Source organism: Muscardinus avellanarius (genome assembly GCF_963383645.1).
Source record: "Muscardinus avellanarius genome assembly, chromosome: 9".
Taxonomy (NCBI): Eukaryota; Metazoa; Chordata; class Mammalia; order Rodentia; family Gliridae; genus Muscardinus; species Muscardinus avellanarius.
In genome coordinates, this window is record NC_137795.1 from 46,778,572 (window position 1) to 46,803,356 (window position 24,785).

The 24,785-nt window shown below is 37.5% G+C and overlaps 1 protein-coding gene across 1 annotated transcript in view; it reads right to left on the minus strand.

The window, feature by feature from the left end:
• Positions 1–6,762: 6,762 nt before the first annotated feature.
• LHFPL3 (LHFPL tetraspan subfamily member 3) overlaps positions 6,763–24,785 on the minus strand; it is a gene marked incomplete at both ends in the record, with an annotated part of 433,916 nt that continues 415,893 nt past the window's right edge. Inside the window, one exon of the mRNA XM_080701185.1 lies at positions 6,763–7,070. Coding sequence (XP_080557311.1) covers positions 6,763–7,070 — 308 coding nt within the window. The remainder of the gene's footprint in view (positions 7,071–24,785) is intronic.

Sequence of the window (24,785 nt, forward strand, 5' to 3'; positions counted from 1 at the left end):
AGGGGCTATTCTCAAGCATATTACACTTTTGCTTAAAGTGAGGCCGGGTGTGGTGGCGCACGCTTGTAATCCCTGAGCTTCGGAGGTGGAGACAGGAGGATCACGAAGGTTTGAAGACAGCCTTGCTGGCTTAAGAGACCCTGTTTCCAAATTTAAAAAAATATAAAATAGGTCTGGGAGTGTAGCCCAGAGGTAGAAAGGTTTCCAGGAACCCCAGTACAACAACAACAACAACAACAACAACAACAACAACAACAACAACAACAACATAAAAAGCTACCAAGTGAAAATAAGAATAAACTCTACTTGTACAGGGTTGACTGGTCAAGTTGAAAGCAATATAATCAGCATCTCTCAAGAACTGATTACATAGTATTGTGTAAAAGAAAGAACTTGGTATTTTGAGTGAAATTATATGAGTTTGAATCTAAATCTATCCCTTCCTAGCTATGAAAATTTAGATGAAAAATTTAACTTGTCTATATTTTGGTTTCTGATATGCAGAACTAAGATGATGATACATATCACACAGTGTTATTTCAAAGACCAAAAAAACATTTTACATGGGAAAATGCTTAGTAATAAATAAAGTCTATATAGATACTGTTGATTATAAGTTACTTTCACCCTCTTGCTTTTGGTGAACTCTCCCAACCAAGAGTGGAGGCAGGATTGAGTATAGTTATTGCCATTTTACAAAGGTGCATCTGAGACTCTGAGATGTTCAGGGGCTCGCTGGCCCAAAGTCCAAGGACCAATACCTGCTGGAATTAAGACCAGCAATGAAGTCTCTGTCTTTGTTCTTGGGTTCTGTACATAAGTGTCGTGTCCACATGATTTCAGAGCCTAGTTTGGCAAGGAGACCCCTCTGCTATGGGCCAGAGTTTCTAAATATGATTTAATCCATTCTTGTTGGTATGAATGAATGAGCCTGGGACAGTATGGGTCAGAAGGTAGCTATACATCTGAGGCATAAACCACCTGAGGTATCCTAGAGCTCTCTCCTTGACCTTTACGTTTTCCTTCTCCTAGTCACCCTTATATGCTAACAAGCCCATTTAAACATTTAATGTGTCTGCTGTTCTGAGGGCACGAGTTATTACCACCCTCAGATCCTCTTTTTAAAGGACACCTCTGAAAGTGTCCCGGAATTAGCATATTTAGAGCTGGAAGGAAGCTCAGGTGCATTTTACAGATCAGAAAACTTCACTTTAGAACTATTGAGATGTTGGTCTCGGTTAGTCCAGGACTGGTATGAGCACTGAACAGTTGGACCTGAGTACATATTCTTTCTACTCTGTGACATTGCTACTCACAATGTGGTCTTGGTATGGCAACATACTAGAGACTTAAACTGCAAAAGACTTCTTAATTAGCTAAGTAAGAAGAGTTTATGCTAACTCTTCCGATTATAACATTAAAAAGTGCTTAAACCACTTAATAAATAAATGGTGGCTTGAGTTACCTTTTGATAGATAATTGTGTTTTTTCATTTGAAGTTTAAGTGCTAGAAGACAAAGTGACTTTAAAACTGCTCTTGAGAGGAGCCAATTATCTGATAAGCAATCCCAGAGACCATCCACACAAAAGCAGAAATGGACCTCTTTATAAATGACGTCTGACAAGGAAAGAGATATTTGTGGCATAGACTCTTGGGAAAGTGTAATTATTTATCCTTTCACAATTAATGAAAGAAACTGAAACTGAAGCTTTCATTTCAAATCCTTTATATCTGGATGAAACTTTAATTTTACATAATTAAATTGACTTCACAGTTCAGTGTGTTAAACTGCAATTAAACAGCATATCAAGGTTAAATGCCTACTGTTGTTGGCTCATTTAGAAACCATGCTGCTGAACTCCTAAACAAGGAGGAACACCTGTTCATCCACCATTATCCCTAGAGCCTGGAGCACACAGCCTGCGGGGCTGGTTTCCCCACCTAGAGCACGCAGTTGAGGATTTTTTTGTTTTTTTTTTGCATGTGCCAGCTCCTACATAAAGTTAACTAAATAAAACAATAGGAAACTTTTTTTTTTAATAAAAAAAATCCTGATCTGAGCATGTTGGTGCATGCTTATAATCCCAGCATCTGGGAGGCTGAGACAGGAGGATAGTAGTTCGTGGACAGCCTCAGCTACTTAGTGAGGTCCTTTGCAACTTAATGAGACCCTGTTTCAAAATAAAGAATAAAAAATAGGGTGGGGGTGTAGTTCAGAGGTAGAATGCCCCTGGATTTCATCATCAGGACAACAACAACAACAACAACAACAACAACAACAACAACAAAGAATATCTTGATACTTCGACAGAGCCCCACAGATGATTAGCTTCATTTTTTATTGAGGTTTCCTTAAGATAACATTTGTATCTTCAAAATTTTTCTTTATGTTTATTGGAAGTATGTTAAAATTTCCTTATTTTTTATATTTCATAATTTGTGGTAAATTTCAGCTGAGACTGCTTTCAAACCATCTCTGCACTCTTGAGAAAGGAGAAGCTTAAGAAGCATTGAGGGATATGTTAAAGGGGATGCTGAAATGGTATTGGGGAGAGTTCACTGACATGTATCTTAAGAGGTAGCAGACTATAGAAGTGGAGACTTTTACTTGTGCACCTCCTTCTTATCTTTTCTTTGAATAGCACCTTTGTGATGATTATTTTATGTCTCAGTAGCATCTTATATTCTCTTTCATCTTAACTCTGTGAGTGGAGCATAGTTCAACAATTAGAACTTAGTTCCATTCCACTTCCTTGATATATTCTAAAATTCATTTAACAGTGGTTTTATTTCACCCATTAGGATGGTTCTTGAGAAGGACTGATGGACCTAGCAATATCCTTGCCATAATGATAAATGGAAAAGTTGAATTTATCTGTTGGCTTTTCCAGAAACACGGGGAGCTATGTTGCTGGATTAATTACAATAACCAAAAAAGAAATTATGCACATGACATGAGACTGACCACTCAGGAGGAACTTCTTCAAATTGTGTGTATATACTACAATTGCAGGCTTATTCTCTTCATAATGTTCATATTATTTACAGGATTTAGGCTGATATAATGATTGGTAGACCAGCAATCTAGAAGATTGTAGAAGCTAGTGCAGCATGTACGGTGATATAATTGATACAGAAATGTATAAATGCTGTACTCTTTTGGGCCAAGGCCTGAGATATGGCACTGCTTACTTCCATGACATGAGAGGGCATCATGGGTTAATTAATTTTTCTAAAATTCTGTGCTAGAACTAGATTGGCCTCTGTATCATTTTATCACCCTGGAACCAAAATAAGGCCTTGACTACCAGAGAGTATCTTAGTAGTTTTATCAGAAAAAAACGAATGGTGAAAAACTGTTTTAATAAGTGATAAGCTATTTTAATATATTCATGAAAATGATAAAACACTCATTTATATACAATCAATTTCATAATTACAAATTATTCTAATCTTTTAATTAAACCCATCTCTTCTTAGGATATTGATGACTTAATTTTGGTACTGCATGTACTTAAAAGTCATTAAACTACTATTTAGTGAAACTGTATTCACATACCAAAATACAAAATCACCAATTGGTTTTCTCTTAAACAATCAGACTTTGAGGGTTTTGACATTGAACAAATGTTTAAATAATATCAAACCATGAAGTCTACAGTGTACGGCAATTGTATATCTTGTAGCTTTTCTGTAAAACATGCCGATTGATTAAATTTTATACAACACTTAGAAATTTTGGTCTGATTTTATACAGACCTTACTGCATGAGAGTCTGACATGCTTGTATAGTAGACCTGTTCATATCTTCTCAGAGCCTCATATTAAGGACTCTAGGTTGAGAAATAAAATGCAGTATAGTGGAGATGTCTCATCATTGTGGCCTGATGCTATCTGCTGCTTTGCTGAATCTATCAGATCTGATGTAGATGGATTGCTACTGGCTTCAGAAAAAGCTGTTAGAAATGATGGTGACTTAGGGAGACGAAGAACACAGCAAAACCATACACAGTCCATCTCCTAATCTTATAGTAGTCTCTCTTTTTTTTCTTATAAAGATATTTACCAATGTGTTTCTAACATTTCAAGTGGACAATGCTGTTTTTTTTTTTTTTTTTTTTGGTAGTGGGCATTGAACCCCGAAACATTCTACCTCTGAGTTGTATATCCAGCCCTATTTTTATTTTTTAATTTGAGACAGAGTATCACTAAGTTGCTGAGACTGGCAAACCTGCAATCCTCCTGTCTCAGCCCCCCATGTACTGGGATTACAAGATGTACCACCATGCATGATGGACAATACTTTCTTTTTTTTTTTTTTTTTTTTTTTTGGTGGTACTGGGGGTGGGACCCAGAGGCTTTCTACCTCCAGGCTATATTCCCAGACCTATTTTATATTTTATTTGGAAACAGGGTCTCACTAAGTTGCTGAGAGCCTCACTAAATAGCTGAGGCTGGCTCCGAACCTGTGCAATCCTCCTGTCTCAGCCTCCCAAGTGCGGGGATTACAAGCATGCACCACCACACCTGGCTGGACAATACTTTCTTTAATGAAGTCTTAGAAGGGATCTGATATCAACATTTAATTGAACCAATGAGAAGAAAATATCCATTTTGAAAACTGTTGAGTGTTATTCTGTAATCCTGGCTCGAGAATTACCACTCATATATGTATGAATTAGAATTTTCAAAAGCCAAGTAAAAAATGTCCTGTTTTTCTTACTATTTTTCTGCATTTTTTGTATTTGTGATCAAAGGATATCTGCAAAGTTAAAGTTTTTCATTGAATTTTGAACTTTACAGGGAACAAACAGCATTTAGGTCCATTATTAGGCAGTAGTGGAAATCAAATATTTACACTTGATAGTATAACTTAAAGACTACTTGATAATGAGGTCTTTATCCACAAAAATAAAAAAAGTAAAAAAAAGTTGTTAAATCAAATATTTACACTTGATAGTGTAAATTAAAGACCACTTGATAATGCTAGTATAACCATACTTTCAGGAAAGGAAACTTGGTGTGTGTGTGTGTGTGTGTGTGTGTGTGTGTGTGTGTGTGTGTGTTATGGGGGATTGAACATAAGGTCATTCTACCTCTGAACTACACTATCAACCCTTTTATAATTTTTTTTGTTTGTTTTGAAAGAGAGTCTTTCTGTGTTGTTGAGGCTATTTTTTTTTTTCTTTTGGTGGTACTGGGGATGGAACCCTTCTACTTCTGGGCTACACTCCCAGACCCATTTTTATATTTTTATTTGGAAACAGGGTCTCTTAAGCCAGCGCGGCTGGTTTCAAACCTGCGCGATCCTCCTGTCTCCGCCTTCCAAGCGCAGTGATTACAAGCGTGCGCCACCACAACAGGCGAGGCTATTCTTAAACCTGCAATCCTCCTTGCTCAGCCTCCCAAGTACTGGGATTATAGGAGTAAAAGTTAACTTATTCTAATTTGAGCTCTCCTTATCATTAAATTTAAGGTAAACTAGACAGAGATCTGTATACATCCAACAAACCACGAAAACAAAAAACAAGAGCACCAGATTAATGAGTGTATGTGAAAGTACTAAATATGCAATATAAATAAAATACAATTGCCTTCATACTTTATTTTTCTTAATGTAGAAGGGGCAGCTCTGAGAAGAAGATAGTTTTGTTTTTTAGGAAACTTTAGCACCACGTCCCTGTGATAGTCATTTTTGCGTTTAGAATATTTTTGCTAAAACGAAGCAAACTAGCACAAGTTCTATCTCCACATCAGGAGCTAACAGGCTCATGGATGACTGCTGCACTCCAGGGCTGCTCCATTTTACCTCTTTATGATTCATACTTTATAAGCATAAGTGGCGATGGTCTAAGTATGAAGCTTGCTATATGATCATTATATGTGACATTCATGTAGAATATATGCATATATTGAAGGTCTTTTAATGCAGTGAAAAGCTTTGGAAATTAGCGACTGCTTGAAATAATAAGCTAAAATTCATAATTTAAGGATAGATTTAGTTCCCAATTAGGAACAAATGCTAGAAGAAGGAGCCACTTAGCCGACGGTGGTGATATAAATGCAAAGTATTAAAGGTATAGGTAACATAAAGATAAAACAAGTATATGAGTCAAAGTCCGTAACAAAACCTTGAGGTTAAAATTCTATTCCAGGAGATGGGTTTGGAATTCTGGAAAGCAAGCTAAGAGGGATTTTGAGTAGTGACTTGTTACCTCTTACTCAGGCACTGTAATACATTTATGGATTGCTCACCAGTCTTGTTTTCTATCCTAGTTCCTTTGTGTTTAATAGGCAATTTCCTTTTGAAAAGAAATCTGAGGACTTGTGACTACATTTAAAAGGTAACTCATTTAAAGTTCAGCTAATTGGGTAACTATTTCAATCTCTACCTGTAACTGGCTAGGATCAGTTTCACTTCTCTCAGAAGATGAGCTTGAATTCAAACAAAGTCAGCACAATGGCTTTAGAGACTTCCCAGGCATTTATTTCACCCTGGAACAGCTGAATGCATGTATGCAATTTCTATTCAACCAAATAGACTCCCCCTGAATGTTGAGCTTAGCCATTAACTCATGGTGGTAAAGTTGAACTCAGGAAAGGAAGAGAAAATGAATTGGAAAACAAAAATGCATTCAAATAATAGTAACAACAGACATACGGAGCCCCAGAAAGATATATGCAGTGCTCAGAAGATAAGTGCAGTACTGTAATTGTGCATACTTCTTGAGTCTGGGGAACAGTCTGGAAATTAAATAGGATTAAGAATGGGAATGCAACGTTTTATTCTCCAGGCATCTAGTAAGAGTTCTCCAAAGCAAAGTAATCTTACCTTTGTTTTCTGCCTTTAGTTCCTCTGCCATCAAGCTGTCTTGTCGGTTACCAAGCACGAATGCTAGGAATGAGAGGATCAGGGCATCCAGAATTCCAATAATAGCCAGGATGTACGCCCAGCGGACTGAACAAGCCCCAAGAGTGTACTTGTCTGTTTTCTCTCCACACATCCGTTTTACTTCATCTGAATCCCAGCCATCAGGGAAAATCATACAGCCAAGCACAAGGCAGGCAGCTTGAAGAAAGGGAGGAAAAATAAAAACAGAAGTTAACATTTTATTTTAGCAAATCTTTCTATTGTTGGTCAAATTATTTCTCTAAATTATTCTTTATTTTAGGGAACAGCAAATCTCACCACCGTTCCACGAGTGTGTGTGTGTGTATTTTTCTCCTTAACTTAAAAAACATCTTAGCACTCTGTAGCAAGAAGAACTCTGGGAATGTATTTTAGTGTAAGCCAATACATTCTGAGAGGATAAGGTAGATTGACCTTTGAGAAAATGTTAAGAAATTGATAATTTTGGTGTGCATTTATAGGAAGCCTTCTGTTGCAAACTGGAATCATAGCAGTACAGAACAACAATTCAATACTGGCTTTAAAGAGCCACAATAGGAGCCAGATAAGGGTGAGGACATGAAAATTATCAGAGTGTATATTGATTTTGGATCACTATGCAAAACATTGTGATCCACCCCCATCCCCAAAATGTTTCCTGAAAGTTCTTATCATGTACCAGGCATACTGATATTTTCTATTCTACTCTCTATTCTACTTAAATTTAAAAAAGGCTGAAAACACTGCAACACTAGTGGCATCACACAGCTTTTATGGAAATTAAAAAATTCAAAAGAATGCTTATATTTCCTAGACATCACTGTGTAAATCATATAGATATTTTTATAGGAATATGTTACTTTGAAAATTAAGGAAGGCAGCACCAGGCCCCAGAAAGGAGAGGGACTCAGAACGGAGCTCAGAGCCAGGGAGGAGATATGCCGGCCTCATGCCCGAGGGCGCAGCAGCAGCGCCTTACTGCCGGCAGCAGTGGTGATTTCATCGAATGGCTCAAGACCAACGCACTCAACAGCCCACCAGGCTCCAGAGAGGAGCAGCGGACAGTGAGCTGAGGTGAGCCACTGTGGAACAGCCGGGTGGGATTCAGCAGATTTATTGGCACAGGGAGCATCTGAAGCTCCCAGGGGCTGGGCTCAGTACACCCTGCAGGGACTCAGAGTGGAGCTCAAAACCAGAGAAGGAATACGCCAGCCTCATGGCTGAGGGTGTGGCAGCGGCACCATATTGCCACTGGCGGCAGCAGCAGCGAATTCACTAAGTCCACTACAGCTCCATTGGCGCACTCAACAACAGTGAGTCAAATTGCGGCCCCTAGAGGAGAAATACCAGTACTGTACTCCCAGGGACTTGACCCAGTGGCAGTGGCAGATATATCACACCATAGGAGAATGCCCAACCTGGCACCCTCCATGGTCTAAAGCAGCCTCGATTGATTCCCTGGAACTGAGACTCTGCGATACAACCCAGTAAAGGAGTAGTGGTGACTGAGATACCACAGACTCAAGATCCAGAGCACCTTAAGTGAAGTCGTAGTGACCCAAGGCAAGAACCCAGAGAAGGCACAAACTTCCGAAATCATGGGAAAGAGGAATAACAATGGAGCAATGAATGCCCACAACCCCACAACATCAGAACCTGATAAAACAGAAATTCAGAGATTTATAGAAGATCAAATCAGAAAAATAACTGTAGAAATAATAGAGGTGTTTTGAAAAGAATTCAGAGAGAGCCAAAAAGAGATAAAGGATGCAATTAATGAAGGCCTCAATTCAAAGTACAAACAACCGATTAGACCACATGGAGAATACAATCTCGCTCCTAGAAGATGATCACTCCAAAAATGAACGCATAGTTTCTAATTTAGAAAAAAAAAATCTGACAGCAGGAATCTGACATTGAAGAAATATGGGCCCATTTTAAGAGAGCTAACCTAAGAATAATTGGAATAGAGGAGGGAAAAGAAGGTGAAACCAAAGGGATCAAGAATCTCTTCAAGGAAGTAATAGCAGAAAATTTTCTAAACATAGAGCAAGAGGTCGATAAACAGGTCCAGGAAACTTATATAATTCCCTTTAGACAGGATTGGAGAAGAGGATCCCCACGCCACATAATTGTCAAAATGACCAATGTGGAAGCCAAGCAGAGAATCTTAAAGGCAACAAAAACAAAGGGCCAAGTGGCATTCAGAGGCAAGCCAATTAGAATCACTCCAGACTTCCCAAACCAAGTCATGAGAGCCAGAAGGGCTTGGAGTAACATATTCCAAACTGTGAAAGAAAACAACTTCCAGGCAAAAATTTCCTACCCAGCAAAACTATCTATCAAATTAGATGGGGAAATAAGAAGCTTCCATGACAAACAGAAACTGAAGGAATTTATGTCTTCAAAACCAGCACTAGAGAAAATACTCCAAGAGATTAACTACAAAGAAGAAATAGGTAACACACTCCAGAACTAGAGAAACAAGATTTTCCATCCAACAGACAACTAAGATTGGTTATCTGTGGAGATTCATTATTTATGTTAGTCTTTTACCTATCTGTAAAGGGTATTGTTTGCCTTTATTGTTGTTAATTTCTAGGATTTCTAGTGGGAATATTAATATACCTTCAGATATAGCATTTGGAAATATTTTATCCCATTCTATTAGTAACTGTTAACTCTGTTTACATTGTCTTTGGATATACAATATTTTTTTATTTTCTAGGGAGTTTTTTTTACCCTTCTGTTGCCTGTGCCATTGAAATCATATCCAAGAAATCACTGCCAATTTCAATGTTGTGAGGTTTTATGACCCAGATTTTCTTCTAAAAGTTTATAGTCTTAAGATTTATATTTAGGTCTTTTATCTATTTTGAGTTAATATGTGTATATGAGATTAGGTAAGGGTCCAATTTTATTCTTTTTCATGTAATTATTATTTTTCAACAATATTAGTTAAAAGATTATTATTTCCTCCACCAAATGTTCATGGAAACATCGTCAAAAATGACTTGACAATATATGGAAGAATTTAGCTCTAGGCTTTTATTTAACTCCAATGGTTTATATATCTGCCTTTAGAACAGTACTACACTGTTTCAATTATTGTAGCTTTATATGGTTTGAAATCAGAAAATATACATCTTCTAGCTTTGTTCTTTTTCAAGATTGTTTCGGGTATCCAGAGTCCATATTCCATATTAGGATAGATTTTTTTCTGAAAAATAAATAAATAAAGGTATGATAGTTTCACCTAAAAAAAAAAGAAGAAGAAAATATTCTCTGGTAAGAAAGAAAGCAAAAAGAAATATTGAAATGTTATCTTTAAGTCATCAAAAGCTTGGTATCAGACAAATGAAACTGTTATGTGAGGTTATCATTGTTAATTTTGGATAAATTGCTATAATACTAGATGTCAACCACTAAGCCAAGCATGGGAAGGAGGGGTGGGGAGGGAATGGGGTGGGGATCGGGTAGGGGCTAACTGGGCGATGTGTGCATGTATATCTACAGAAGTTTTTTTTTTATCCCATTATGATGTATGAATATAGTGCACCAATAAAAAATTTAGAAAAATGACAATTAAGGAAGATAAATAAGTATAGTTGCCTCTTTTATATCTAGCTGAGTTATTTAGGGGCATATGACTATATTTTCAGGTGACATAGAGCTTTATAAACAGGTGGGTTAATTAATTAATTAAACAACTTTTTATTGAATAGCTCTAATGGAATGCCATGTATGGTTCTTGGTACTACAAATACAATGATAAGGAAAAGACATGGTTTATGTTATTAGGGAGATCATGTTTTATCAGAAAAACAAATAAAATAAGCGTGCAAAGAAAGTAATTGTTAAGTTGTAATAAGAATCTTAATTCTTACAAAAGATACTATGGGCTCATATAGAAATAAAGAAATAAAGAAATTCTATAAATAATATAGAATTCTTAGAAAAGGTGGTCAGGTAAGGCCTCTCTTGGGGATGACATTTAAGGCCAGAACTACAAAGAACTAGACATATGAAACTGGTAGGAAAGGTAGAGGTAGAGTGCTTGTAGGTCACATCCCTAGTAACACACACACACACACACACACACACACACACACAATTTTTTATGACTAGACAACAGATGATTAGATTAATGGAGAATAATTTAAATGAAGTAAAGTTGGTGATTTGAAGATATTTCCAAGTTCCCCTTCCCTTTGAATCCTCAACACTCAGTATCCAGCCTTCTTCATAATGCATTGTCTAGCAAAAAGATCTCTGTATTGTAAACACATGTGGTTTCCATGAGCAAAATTAATTTTATTTGGGAAAATGCAGAAGATCTTTAAATTCAAAGTATACTTTGAAAAAAACCACTTCTAAATTACTTGGAGTATTTAAAAATATTCAAAGAAACTTTATACATAATAATTACTTTTTTATGTGGGTGGTACTGGGGATTAAACTCCCAGTCTGCCCCCTGCATTTTAACCAAATGCTTGACCATTGAGCTATGTCCCTCAGCCCTTTTTATTTTATTTTGAGACAGTGGCTCACAAAATTGCGTAGACTGGTCTCAAACCTGCAATCCTGCCTCAGCCTTCTGAGTAGCTGTGATTACATGCCTGTGCAACTACAGTGGCCTAGTAAATACTTTCTATCTGCAAGAAAATATTTTTTATAAAGAAATAAATAAAAAAAGAGAAAACATTTTCTTTACAAATGGGAATCACTTGAAGTATGGCTTACATTACAGCAGAGCTAAACTTCATAAAAATCTCCAGGTGATACAAGCTCAGGCAGGTTATTGGGCCTCACAGGACATCGTCAGTAGAACAGGATGTTTCTGGACTAATAACATCTGCAAAGACATCTTTCCTCAAGGTCTTTCTGTCTTTGAGAGTAGACTATCCTTAAAGTTTCTATTTTGGAAACTTTGAGTTATAAATTGGGATGAAAAGAGCAGAATTAATACCCTGAGAGGAAAGTCAAAGGAGAATATGAATGAAAACCCATTATTCTCTATTTTAAAAGTATATGACTTCCTACATTAAATCTGAAGGCCAGGAGTGGTGGTGCACACTTGTAATCCCAGCATTCCGGAGGATTGTGGTTCCTGGGTTCCCTGACAGTCTCAGCTACTTAGTGAGGCCCTTTGCAACTCAGTGACACTCTGTTTCAAAATTAAAGAGGACTAAAAAAAATAGAGTTGGGGGTATAGCTCAGAGGTACAATGCATCCTGGGTTCCATCCCCAGTACTGCAAAAAAATTTTTTTTAAGAATATGGGACCATAAATAAAATAATGTGTAACTATACCTTATGCAATGGGTATTTTGCCAAAAGGTCTGAAAACAAAAGTTTTGAAACACAATTTTTATTTTCAACAGTGTAGGCTATTTGAGAAAACTTGATTAACAAGGTCAGGGGTTGGGACTCCTGAAGAAGAGACCTTAGGAACCTAGAAAGGGCACCTCAGGTCTCCTCCAGGATATATGGAGTTGTGATATGTCTAGCTTCTCCATCAGGTTCTTGTCAAACTTTCCTTAATGTGAATGGTTTGATTCCTTTCTAACTTATCTGTTATGAAAATCTAGACGGTTGTCTAACAGAATTTTAAAAAACCTCAAATGCATTTAAAAGCTTTTAAAACCTTAGATGGCTGTGGCATAACAAAAGCTTTTTATTTTCCCCCAACAATGCATTATCAAAACATACATTTTTTTCTCCCTCTATCCAAGCTCCTACTTGGCTGTTTTATTTTCAAAAGAGAAAGTCCTCCAAACTTTAATATATTTAATTTAAGCTATTCAGATAGTTTAGGCTTTGTTGGTTTCTTTGGAATGGCATGACTATCATGTTTGGTATTGATGCTTGAGGGCTTCAATAAATTCTGCTTTCTGGCATTCTATTAATCAGAGCCTTTTTAACCTACACAATTTGTGTAGTCACTAGAAACTAACAGATGTTCCCAATCCTGCCAAACAAGTACCTGCGAAATTCCAGTCTCAGTCAATGAAAGATTAAATACATTTCTCTTGGCTTTATGATTATTTCCAATTCTTTACAAATTGATCAACTCTAACATGTAGCAGTATCAATATAGTAAATATTAGCATATACTAATATGCACCAGAACATTTGATTAATTCACACGTGCTATTTTCCTGACCACAAGGGATGGTGGAGAATGAGTTCCAATTCAGCTATTATCCAAAGACAGGTTTCTTATTAGAATGTCACCCAGGAAATGACTAACTTGCTTGCAGCTATCTATGCCTTCATTTTGGCAGCAGGCTTTCTGGAAGTGTATCAGAGAACATTCTTGAATGTTGAAGAGAAATGAGCACTCACAAACTGGAGGTGAGCAGGGAAGAATGGTGGAAAGAAACCCATGGCCTTATTGTGTGCTACCATGATGTCTTCTAGTCTAGAATATATAACAAAGGCGTCCTTGTGATGGTGTTGCTGTTGATTTCCATTTTAAGCATGTTCCAAATGGTTCCGAAGTGTTCACATTCTAAAAAGAAACTCTGTGTGGAGCCTGCTAGTCCCACAATGGGCTCTTCTGAAATAGTACACAAATGGAGAATGGTTCCCCCGGGCCACTAATTGCCCTGGCATTTTTCTTGCTAAAGAGCTGAATGTAATCTCTGTGGAAAAATCCACAAACCTTTGTAATTGGTGCTTTCTCCAAAAGAAAATGAAGCAAGATTAAAAAAGCAACAGGGAGTCTCTGACTTGAGTTACTTGGGCCTGCTAATATTGCTGGCACATCTGTCCCAATCAGGGCTTCCAATGTTGTGAATCTGAGAACTGCTTATTTTTTGAACAGGAAGAGAGTCTAAACTCATTCTTTAAAAAGTCTATGCTCTGTTGCACAAAAAGCATGATAAATTACCTCACGTTGCTGAAGCACTCAAGGGGAACTTGGTGAAAAAAGGAACCTGCATTCACTTAACTCTATCAATTATTTGAGCACACAGTAGTTGAAGAAACTGATGCTAATAGGAGCTTTCAGGCTATGGTGGGGGAACTTTCACACATGAGGGCTGTTACTCTAAACACCTGCTAACAGAGATAGAAGACTCATTACTGCAGCTTCATCAGCTCATGGCTGACAAACTTTAGCTATACTATTTGTATTCTGGGGAAATTATAACATTTATACCTCAGTTTACTTCTGGAAAAGGAAGTCTCTAGATAAATCAGGATATGAAATAATATTGTGGTTTAGAGTATGGTGGAGAAGACAAGTTGTGTCCTGAAAAATTTTGGTTTTAAATGCAATATAATATGATGGGTATTTAACTTGAGGTCATACCACAAAAGATATAACATCCCTTAGAAAGGTGAGAGCTAAGAGAAAATATAAACACTGATCTTTCAAAAGAATAAGGTTAGAAAATTGTATTTGATGAGAAAATGTTCTCTACTCTGCCAAACTACTTAGCCCTAATTTGCCTGAATAAAGGGATTATACATAATCTGTACATTGTGCTGAATTAGCTGTGAGATCCTGGACCATGGTTGTAAGCAGACGATTAAGAGTCTATCCACACCTGTATGTGTAAGCCACATAGTAGAGAAATGCATTTTATAGAATATGACAACAAACAAGAAGAAAAATGCTTAATTGTATATCATTTACTAATTACCCACATTTTGAGGGTTCATAATCAAATATTTTAGTAAATACACTATATGAAGTGTTTCTCAATAAGAACACCAAGCTGGGCATGGTGGCTCATGGTTGTAATCCCAGCATTTAGGAAGCTGATACAGGAGGATCATGGTTTGTGGACAGCCTCAGCTACTACTTAGGTCCTTTGCAACTCAGTGAGACCCTGTTTCAAAATAAAGAATAAACATAGGGCTGGGGTTTAGCTTGGAGGTAGAATACCCCTGGATTCCATCCCCAGTACTGCAAGAACTCCTTACCCCCCAAAAAAACCCCAAAATAAAAAACCCTGAGAAGTAATAAGTAGGATGGTATCAAATTGAAAAGCTACACAGCAAAAGAAAAAAAAAAGACTGAATAGAGCCTATAGAATGGGAGAAATTCTTTGCCAGCTATTTCTCTGATAGAGGACTAATGTCTTGAATATAAAGAACTGAAGAAACTTAATACTTCAAAAATAACCCAATCAAAAATGGGTAATTGAACTGAATGAATAGGCACTTCTCAAAAGAAAAAAATATAATCAGCTAATAAATATATGAGAAAATGTTAATCATCATTAGCAATTAGGGAAATGCAAATCAAAAACTACACTGAGATCCCATCTAACTCCAATTAGAAAGGCAGTCATCAAGAATACAAAAATAAAAGGTAGGGGAAGATAGCGACTGAGTAAAGCAGCTTCTACGGGTACTGCTGACACTCGATCTCCATAGCATCAAAAATAATGCCTTACAGAGACAGAAAACACTATCAATAGAGAAATAAAAGCTATAAATACAAGGGACAGAGAAAAAGAAGACTAGAACAACCAGAGAAGCAGAAAAGAAACTGGTTTACTGTGGTGGTGGCTGCCATGCCGCCGCCATCTTGCCTCACAGAACCAGACTGCCAGGGAGGACAAGGAAAGGAGCTGAAGCGACCAGTTGCAGTCCAGTTGGATGTAATTCAACAGTTCTTTCAGCACAAAGACAGGTTAAATTTTCAGCAGCCAAGTTCATCACACTCTCTAGGGATTCAGAGCAGAGCTCAAAACCAGAGGGGAGATACACTAGCCTCACGGCCGAGGCTGTGACAGTGATGCTATATTGCCAGCAGCAGCAGCAAGTTCACCACACCCACCCTGTGAAAGCTCCAGCCCAGTGCATACTAAAATTGTAAATGAAATTGCAGCCACTACAGGAGAAATCTCAGTGTTGCACCCTGAGGGACTCAACCAGCTTTGATTAAACTCCCTGGCTCTGAGATCTAGCAGTTCAACACAGTGCAGGAGTGGCAGAAATTACTATACCTTAGTCACAGTTCCCTGAAGGAAAGCACCCAGCCTGGAGCCTCAGGGTCTGGTGTAGCTGTGACTAACTCCCTGGGTCTGAGACTTTGTGAAACAACTCAGGGAAGGAGCAGCAGTGGCGAAGATTACCACACCCTCCAGAGATCCAGAGCATAATAAGTGAAGACGTGGTGAACTGGAGAAGACCCAGAGAAGATAGGAGTGGGATCTGCTCTTGATCATATCAGAAGCTTAGAGAGTCTCAGGCTCAGATCAGTGGAAAGTGTGGGGGGAGTCTTATGCTTAACTAAACCAAATGAGTAGGATTGCCAGGAATGCCACAGATATCCCAATTGTGGTAAACAGGGAGAAGTCAGACTAGCCCAGCCCTAGCTGTGGAGAACTGAGACTCCTACACTGAGTTTGGTCTCAGAGGCATATGCTACCAACAGAGGCAGGGAGAGACCTAGACTCCAAATCTGTGAAAAGTGCGGAGGGTGACCTTCACTCAATATTAAATCCAACCCCACTGATATCAACCACCTGCATAGACTGAGAAGACTCAAGAGAACCAGACTCACAGAGGGAAAGGTGCTGGTAGCACTCGGTATCTACAGAGAGAGAGAGAGAGAGACTACTGAATTTATTTGTAGAGTCGCATCAATTTGTTGTTGGGATTGTTTGTTTTTTTCATTCTTTTCTTTGTGTGTGTATGTTTTTTTTGTTTGTTTTTTCTTGTTTTTGGGAGAGGGTTTGTGGATTTTTTGTGTTTTTGTTTTTATGACTTTTTTGTGTTGTTTGTTTTTAACCCTCATACCAAATCCTCTCCCAAGCTTCTTCCCTTATACAAATCTACTCTTTCCTCTCTATCCCTCTTCTATCTTTTCTTTTCATCACTTCCTTGTCTTGTATTAAATCCAATTCATATCACTGTACCAGGAACTCTACATTGGTTACTAGAATTCTACTATATTGGTACTATCTCTAATCTCTAGTATATACTACCCTAACAAACTCATATACTCATACTATTTGACCCTATCTGAGACCTTACCCTATTTTTTCATTTACTTCTTCACTTCCCTACTTACTCAACCTTCACTGTTGATCACAGTTTGCCCTTGAATAAACCAAATGACACCTAAAGACAGAGAAATCTACCAAAAGCAACAGGTACAAACTTCTGAAATCATGGGAAGGAGGAACAACAACAGAGCAATGAGGTCTCACAACCCCACAATAACAGAACCTGTTAACACAGAAATGCAGAGATTTCCAGAAGATCAAATCAGGAATGTAACTGTAGAAATAATTCAGAATTTTAGAGATCGGCGTGGTGGCACATGCTTGTAATCCCAGCATTTGGGAGGCTAAGACCAGAAGATTGTGGTTTGCAGACAGCCTCAGATACTTAGTGAGGCCCTCCGCAACTCAGTGAGACCCTGTTTCAAAATAAAGAATAAAAAATTGGGCAGGGGTGTAGCTCGAAGGTCAAATGCCTCTGGGTTTCAACCCCATACACACACACACACACACACACACACACACACACACACAAAAGGAAATAATTCAGGATTTTAGAAAAAAATTTAGAGAGAGTCTGAAAGAAATAAAGGATGCAATCATTGAAGTAAAGGCATCAATTCAAACTATAAACAATCGATTAGACCACATGGAGAATAGAATCTCCCTCCTAGAAGATGATCACTCCAAAAATGAATGCATAGTTATAACATAGAAAAAACAATTCATCAACAGGAATTGGACACTGAAGAAATATGGGCCTATCTTAAGAGAGCTAACCCAAGAAATTACTGGCATAGAGGAGGGAAAGGAAGGTGAAACCAAAGGGATCAACAATCTCTTCAAAGAAGTAATAGCAGAAAACTTCCCAAACATAGAGCAAGAGGTTGATACACAGGTTCAGGAAACAGAACTCCCTTTAGACAAGATCCAAGAAAAGGTTCCCTACATCACATAATAGTAAAAATGACCAATGTAGAATCCAAGGAGAGAATCTTAAAGGCAAAAAAACAAAACAAAACAAAACAAAAGGCCAAGTGACATTCAAAGGCAAACCAATTAGAATCACTCCAGACTTCCCAAACCAAGTCATGAAAGCCAGAAGGGCCTGGAGTAACATATTCCAAACTTGAAAGAAAACAGCCAGCCAAAAATTTCCTACCCAGGAAAACTATCTTTAAAATCAGATAGGGAAATAAGAAGCTTCCATGACAAACAGAAGCTGAAAGAATTTATGTCTTCAAAACCAGCACTAGAGCCAGGGGTGGTGGCACACGCTTATAGCACCACACCTGGCAGGAGGATCGTGCAGGTTCGAAGCCAGCCACACTGGCTTAAGAGATCCTGTTTCCAAATAAAAATATGAAAAATAGGTCTGGGAATGTAGCCCGGAGGTAGACAGGCTTCCAGGAACCCCAGTACCACCCCCCTCAAAAGAAGTATAAAAATAGGGTCTGGGAATGTAGCCTGGAGGTAGAAGGGTTTCCAGGAACCCCAGTACCACCAAAAAAACAAACAAACAAACAAACAAAAACAAAAACAAACAACAACAAAAAACCCCCAAAAAACCAGCACTAGAGAAAATACTCAAAAAGATTAATTACAAAGAAGAAATAAGTAATACACTCCAGAACCAGAGAAATAAGAACTACCATCTAGCAGACAATGAAGCAAAAAAGAATGAACAGTATTTCAAACCGAAATAAAATCTTAACATGTTAGGAATTAAAAACCATCTCTCAGCCAGGCATGGTGGCACATGCTTGTAATCCCTGTGCTTGGGAAGCTGCGACAAGAGGATTGTGCAGGTTCTAAGCCAGCCTCAGCTGGATTAAGAGACCCTGTTTCCAAATAAAATATAAAATAGGTCTGGGAGTGTAGCCCAGAGGTAGAAGGCCCTGGGTTCCATCCCCAGTACCACTAAAAATAAAAATCTCTCAATAATCAAATTAATCTAAATGTAAATGCCTCAATTTCCCTATAAAAAGACATAAAGTGGCAAAATGGATTAGAAAAAGAACCCATTTATCTGTTGCTTGCAAGAAACACAATTTACAAGTAAAGATAGAAACAAACTTAAGGTAATAAGGGCTGGAGCAAAGTAATTCATGTCAATGGAACTCGAAGACAAGCAGGAATAGCACCTATGATATCAGACAAGTTAGACTTCAATCCCAAGCTAATTAGAAGAGACAAAGAAGGTCATTTTTTTTTTTTTTACTGGTAAAAGGAACAATCCAAAAAGAGGAAATAACGATAATCAACATTTATGCCCCAAACATAGGTGCAGCTACTCTCATAAAACAAACTCTCTGTGCCATTAAAACACACATAAATCCCAATACAATAATACTGGGCGACTTCAACACTCCTCTCACACCATTACACTGATCTTCTAGACAAAAGGTTAGTAAAGATACTTTAGAACTAAAGAACACCATTAATTAAATGGAACACTTGGACACATATAGAATATTTCACCTAACAACAGCAGAGTTTACATTTTTCTCAGCTGCTCATGGAATCTTCTCCAAAATAGATCACATCCTCGGCCACAAAGTGAACACTAGAAAATTTTAAAAAATTTGACATACTTCCTTGTGTCTTTTCAGACCATAATGGAATGAAATCAGAAATAAACTATAAGAAGACACAGAGAAACCACATGAACATGTGAAGGCTGAACACCATAGTCTGAATGAAGAAAGGATCATAGAAGATGTAAAAGGTGAAATCAAGAAATTTCTAGAAACAAATGAAAATAAAGATACAACATACCCAAATCTCTGGGACACTTTGAAGGCAGTATTAAGAGGAAAATTTATAGCATTGAGTGCTCACATATGAAAAACAGAAAATCTTCAAATAAATAACTTAATGACACACCTCAAAGCCCTTGAAAAACAGGAACAATCTAATACCAAAGCCAGTAGAAGACATGAGATTATTAAAATTAGAGCAGAAATTAACAAAGTAGAGAATAAAAAAAATACAGAATATCAATAAAACCAAAATCTGGTTTCTCAAAAAAATTAACAAGATAGAGAAACCACTAGCCAACCTAACTAAAAAAAAGAGAGAATCAACCCAAATTATGAAGATAAGAGATGAAAAAGGAGATATTACTACTGACAGTGTAGAAATCCAGAGGATTATCAGAAACTACTTTGAAAAACTATACTCAAACAAAATGGAAAGTCTGGAGGAAATCGACAATTTCCTAGATAAATACAACCTTCCTAAACTGAGTCAAGAAGATACAGAACACTTAAACCAACCAATAACAGAACACTTAAACCAACCAATAACAATCAAATAGATTGAAACAGCAATAAAGCTTACCATCAAAGAAAAGCCCAGGACCAGATGGTTTTCCAAGTGAATTCTATAAAGCCTTTATAGAAGAGCTAACCCCAATACTACTCAATCTGTTTTACGAAATAGAGAAAAACAGAACTCTCCCAAATAGATTCTATGAAACCAACAGCACATTAATACCAAAACCGAATAAAGACAGTTCAAGGAAGGAAAACTACAGGCCTATATCTTTGATGAATTTGGATGCAAAACTTGTAAACAAAATACTAGCAGCACACATTCAAAACCACATAAAAACAAATCATACACCATGATCAGGTAGGGTACATCCAAGGGATGCAAGGCTGGTTCAACATACAAAAATCAACCCATGTAATTCATTATATAAACAGAACCAAAGACAAAATTACATAATCATTTCAATAGATGCTGAAAAAGCATTTGATAAAATCCAACATTCATTTATGATAAAAGCACTGCAGAGAATTGGAATAGAAGGTACATATCTCAACATCATAAAGGCAATTTACAATAAGCCCACAGCCAACATCATATTAAGTGGGGGAAAACTTTGAGAATTCCCCCTAAAAACAGGAACAAGACAAGGATGTCCATTATCACCACTTGTCTTCAATATAGTACTTGAGACCCTATCCAGAGAAATAAGGCAAGAAAAGGAAATCAAAGGAGTACACAAAGGGAAAGAAGAACTCAAACTTTTACTATTTGCAGATGACATGATACTATACCTAGAAGACCCAACATGCTCAACCAAAAGACTTATAGAACTCATCAACAAATTCAGAAATGTGTCTGGATACAAAATCAATCTTAAAAAATCAGAAGCTTTCTGTACACCATAAATCCATTGAAAAAGAAACTCAGAAAACACTTTCACTCAGGATCTCCCACAAAAAAATAAAATACTTAGGAATAAACTTAACCAAGGAGGTAAAAGATCTCTACAAAGAATATTATAAAACACTGAAAAAAGAAATTGAAGAAGATCTTAGAAGATGGAAAGATCTTCCATGTTCATGGATTGGCAGAATAAATATCATTAAAATGGCCATCCTTCAAAAAGTGATCTGCAGATTCAATGCAATGCCCATTAAATTACCAAGATCATTCCTTACAGACATAGAAAATTCAGTCCTTAAATTCATTTGGAACAACAAAAAGCCCAGCATAGCCAAAGTAGTTCTCAGCAACAAAAACCATGCAGGAAGAATCCCAATACCTGATTTCAAACTATCTACAAAGCCTTTGTAATAAAAAACAGTATGGTACTGGCACAAAAATAGATAAATAGACCAATGGACCAGAATAGAAGACCCAGAAATAAATCCACACACTTACAGCCAATTGACTTTTGACAAAGGGGCCAAAAACAAACACTGGAAAAAAGGTAGCCTGTTCAACAAATGGTGTTGGCAAAACCCATTAACCATATGCAGAAAATTAGAAATTAATCTCACTTTCTCACCCTGCACAAGAATCAATTCTAGATGGATCAAAGACTTGGAGATTATACCAGAGACTTTGAGGCTCCTTGAAGAGGGCACAGGTCCAACACTGCAACACATAGGCACAGAAAAACTTTCTCAACAAGACCCCAAAGGTAGAACAAACTAAAAGGCGAATCTATACTTGGGATTTCATGAAACTGAAGAGCTTCTGTACAGCAAAGGAAACTGTCAAGAACCTCAATCAAGAGCCAACCGAATGGGAGAAGATTTTCACCACTTTCTCCTCTGATAGAGGACTGATATCTAGAATATACAGAGAACTCAAACTCAACACTAAAAACCAAATAATCCAATAAAAAAAAATGGCTAAGTGAACTATATAGACACTTCATGAAAAAAGAAATTCAAATGGCCAATAAATGCATGAAAAAATGCTCAACATCACTGGCAATCAGAGAGATACAAATAAAAACTACCCTGAGATTTCACCTTACCCCACCTAGAATGGAAATCATTCAAAACACAAATAACGGAGACTTCCGGGAAGATGGCGACCGAGAAAAGTGGGGCTTAAGAGTCCCGCTAACAACCAATCTCCATTACCACAAAAAGAGCGCCTTTCATAGCCAGAAAACACCATCACCAGAAAAACAAAAAAACCACCAGGCTCCAGAGAGAAAGCGGACTGAGAACAGAGCTCAGGGCCACAGAGGAGACACACGCGCCCGAGGACACGGCAGCAGCGCCATACTGCCGGCGGCAGCGGCGAACTCAGTGGACGGCTACAGCAAGCCGAGGTGAGCCGATGCGGAACAGCCAGGCGGGATCTTTCGGCGCAGACAGCATTTAAAGCTCCCAGTGGCTGAGCTCAGCACACACTGCAGGGATTCAGAGTGGAAATCAAAACCAGAGAAGAAAAAATACGCCAGTCTCATGGCCGAGGGCGTGGCAGAGGCGCCATATTGCCACCGGCGGCGGCAGCAGCAGTGAATTCACCGAGGTCAGTACAGCTACATCTACGTACTCAAGAACAGTGAGTCAAATTGCGGGCCACAGAGGAGAAATCCCAGTATTGTGCCTCCTGGGACTTGACCCAGTGAGGGAGTGGTGGTGGCAGAGATATCACACCATAGGAGAGCGTGCAACCTGGCACCCCCCCATAGTTTAAAGCAGCCTCTATCGACTCCCTGGGTCGGAGACTCTGTGATACAACCCAGTAAAGGAGTAGTAGGGTCTGAGATAATACAGACTCGAGATCCAGAGCACATTAAGTGAAGCCATAGTGACCCAAGGGAAGAACCCAGAGAAGGCTCAAACCTCCGAAATCATGGGAAAGAGGAATAACACTGAAGTAATGAATGTGCACAACCCCACAACATCAGAACCTGATAAAACAGAAAATCAGAGATTTCTAGAAGATCAAATCAGGAAAATAACTGTAGAAATAATAGAGGTGCTTCGAAAAGAACTCAGAGAGAGCCAAAAAGAGATAAAGGATGCAATTAATGAAGTAAAGGCCTCAATTAAAAGCACAAACAACAGATTAGACCACATGGAGAACAGAATCTCGCTCTTAGAAGATGAGCAATCCAAAAATGAATGCATAGTTTCTAATCTAGAAAAAGATATCCAACAGCAGGAATCTGACATTGAAGAAATACGGGCCCATCTTAAGAGAGCTAACCTAAGAATAATTGGAATAGAGGAGGGAAAAGAAAGTGATACCAAAGGGATCAACAATCTCTTCAAGGAAGTAATAGCAGAAAATTTTCCAAATATAGAGCAAGAGGTCGATACACAGATCCAGGAAACTTATAGAACTCCCTTTAGACAGGATCGGAGAAGAGGATCCCCACGCCACATAATTGTCAAAATGACCAATGTGGAAGCCAAGCAGAGAATCTTAAAGGCAACAAAAACAAAGGGCCAAGTGACATTCAGAGGCAAACCAATTAGAATCACTCCAGACTTCCCAAACCAAGTCATGAGAGCCAGAAGGGCTTGGAGTAACATATTCCAAACTGTGAAAGAAAACAACTTCCAGCCAAAAATTTCCTATCCAGCAAAACTTTCTATCAAATTAGATGGAGAAATAAGAAGCTTCCATGACAAACAGAAACTGAAGGAATTTATGTCTTCAAAACCAGCGCTAGAGAAAATACTCAAAGAGATTAACTACAAAGAAGAAATAGGTAACACTCACCAGAACCAGAGAAACAAGAGTTTCCATCCAACAGACAACTAAGATTGGTTATCTGTGGAGATTCATTATTTATGTTAGTCTTTTACCTATCTCTAAATTGTATTGTTTGCCTTTATTGTTGTTAATTTTTAGGATTTCTAGTTGGAATATTAATATACCTTCAGATATAGCATTTGGAAATATTTTATCCAATTCTATTAGTAACTTTTAACTCTGTTTACATTGTCTTTGGATATACAATATTTTCTTTTATTTTTTAGGGAGTTTGTATATTCCTCTGTTGCCTTTGCCATTGAAATCATATCCAAGAAATCACTGCCAATTTCAATGTTGTGAGGTTTTATGACCCAGATTTTCTCCTAAAAGTTTATAGTCTTAAGATTTATATTTAGGTCTTTTATCTAGTTTGAGTTAATACTTGTATGTGGGATTAGGTAAGGGTCCAATTTTATTCTTTTCCATGTAATTATTATTTTTCAACAATATTTAGTTAAGAGATTATTATTTCCACCACCAAATCTTCGTGGAAACCTTGTCAAAAATAACTTGACAATATAGGGAAGAAGTTAGCTCTAGGCTTGTATTTAACTCCAATGGTCTATATATCTGCCTTTAGAACAGTACTACACTGTTTCAATTATTGTAGCTTTATATGGTTTGAAATCAGAAAATATACATCTTCTAGCTTTGTTTTTGCTTCGAGACTGTTTTGGGTATCTAGAGTCCATATTCCATATCAGGATAGATTTTTTTCTGAAAAATAAATATATGATAGTTTCACCTAAAAAAAAGAAATAAATATTCTCTGGTAAGAAAGAAAGCAAAAAGAAATATTGAAATGTTATCTTTAAGTCATCAAAAGCTTGGTATCAGACAAATGAAACTGTTATGTGAGATTATCATTTTTAATTTTGGATAAATTGCTATAATACTAGATG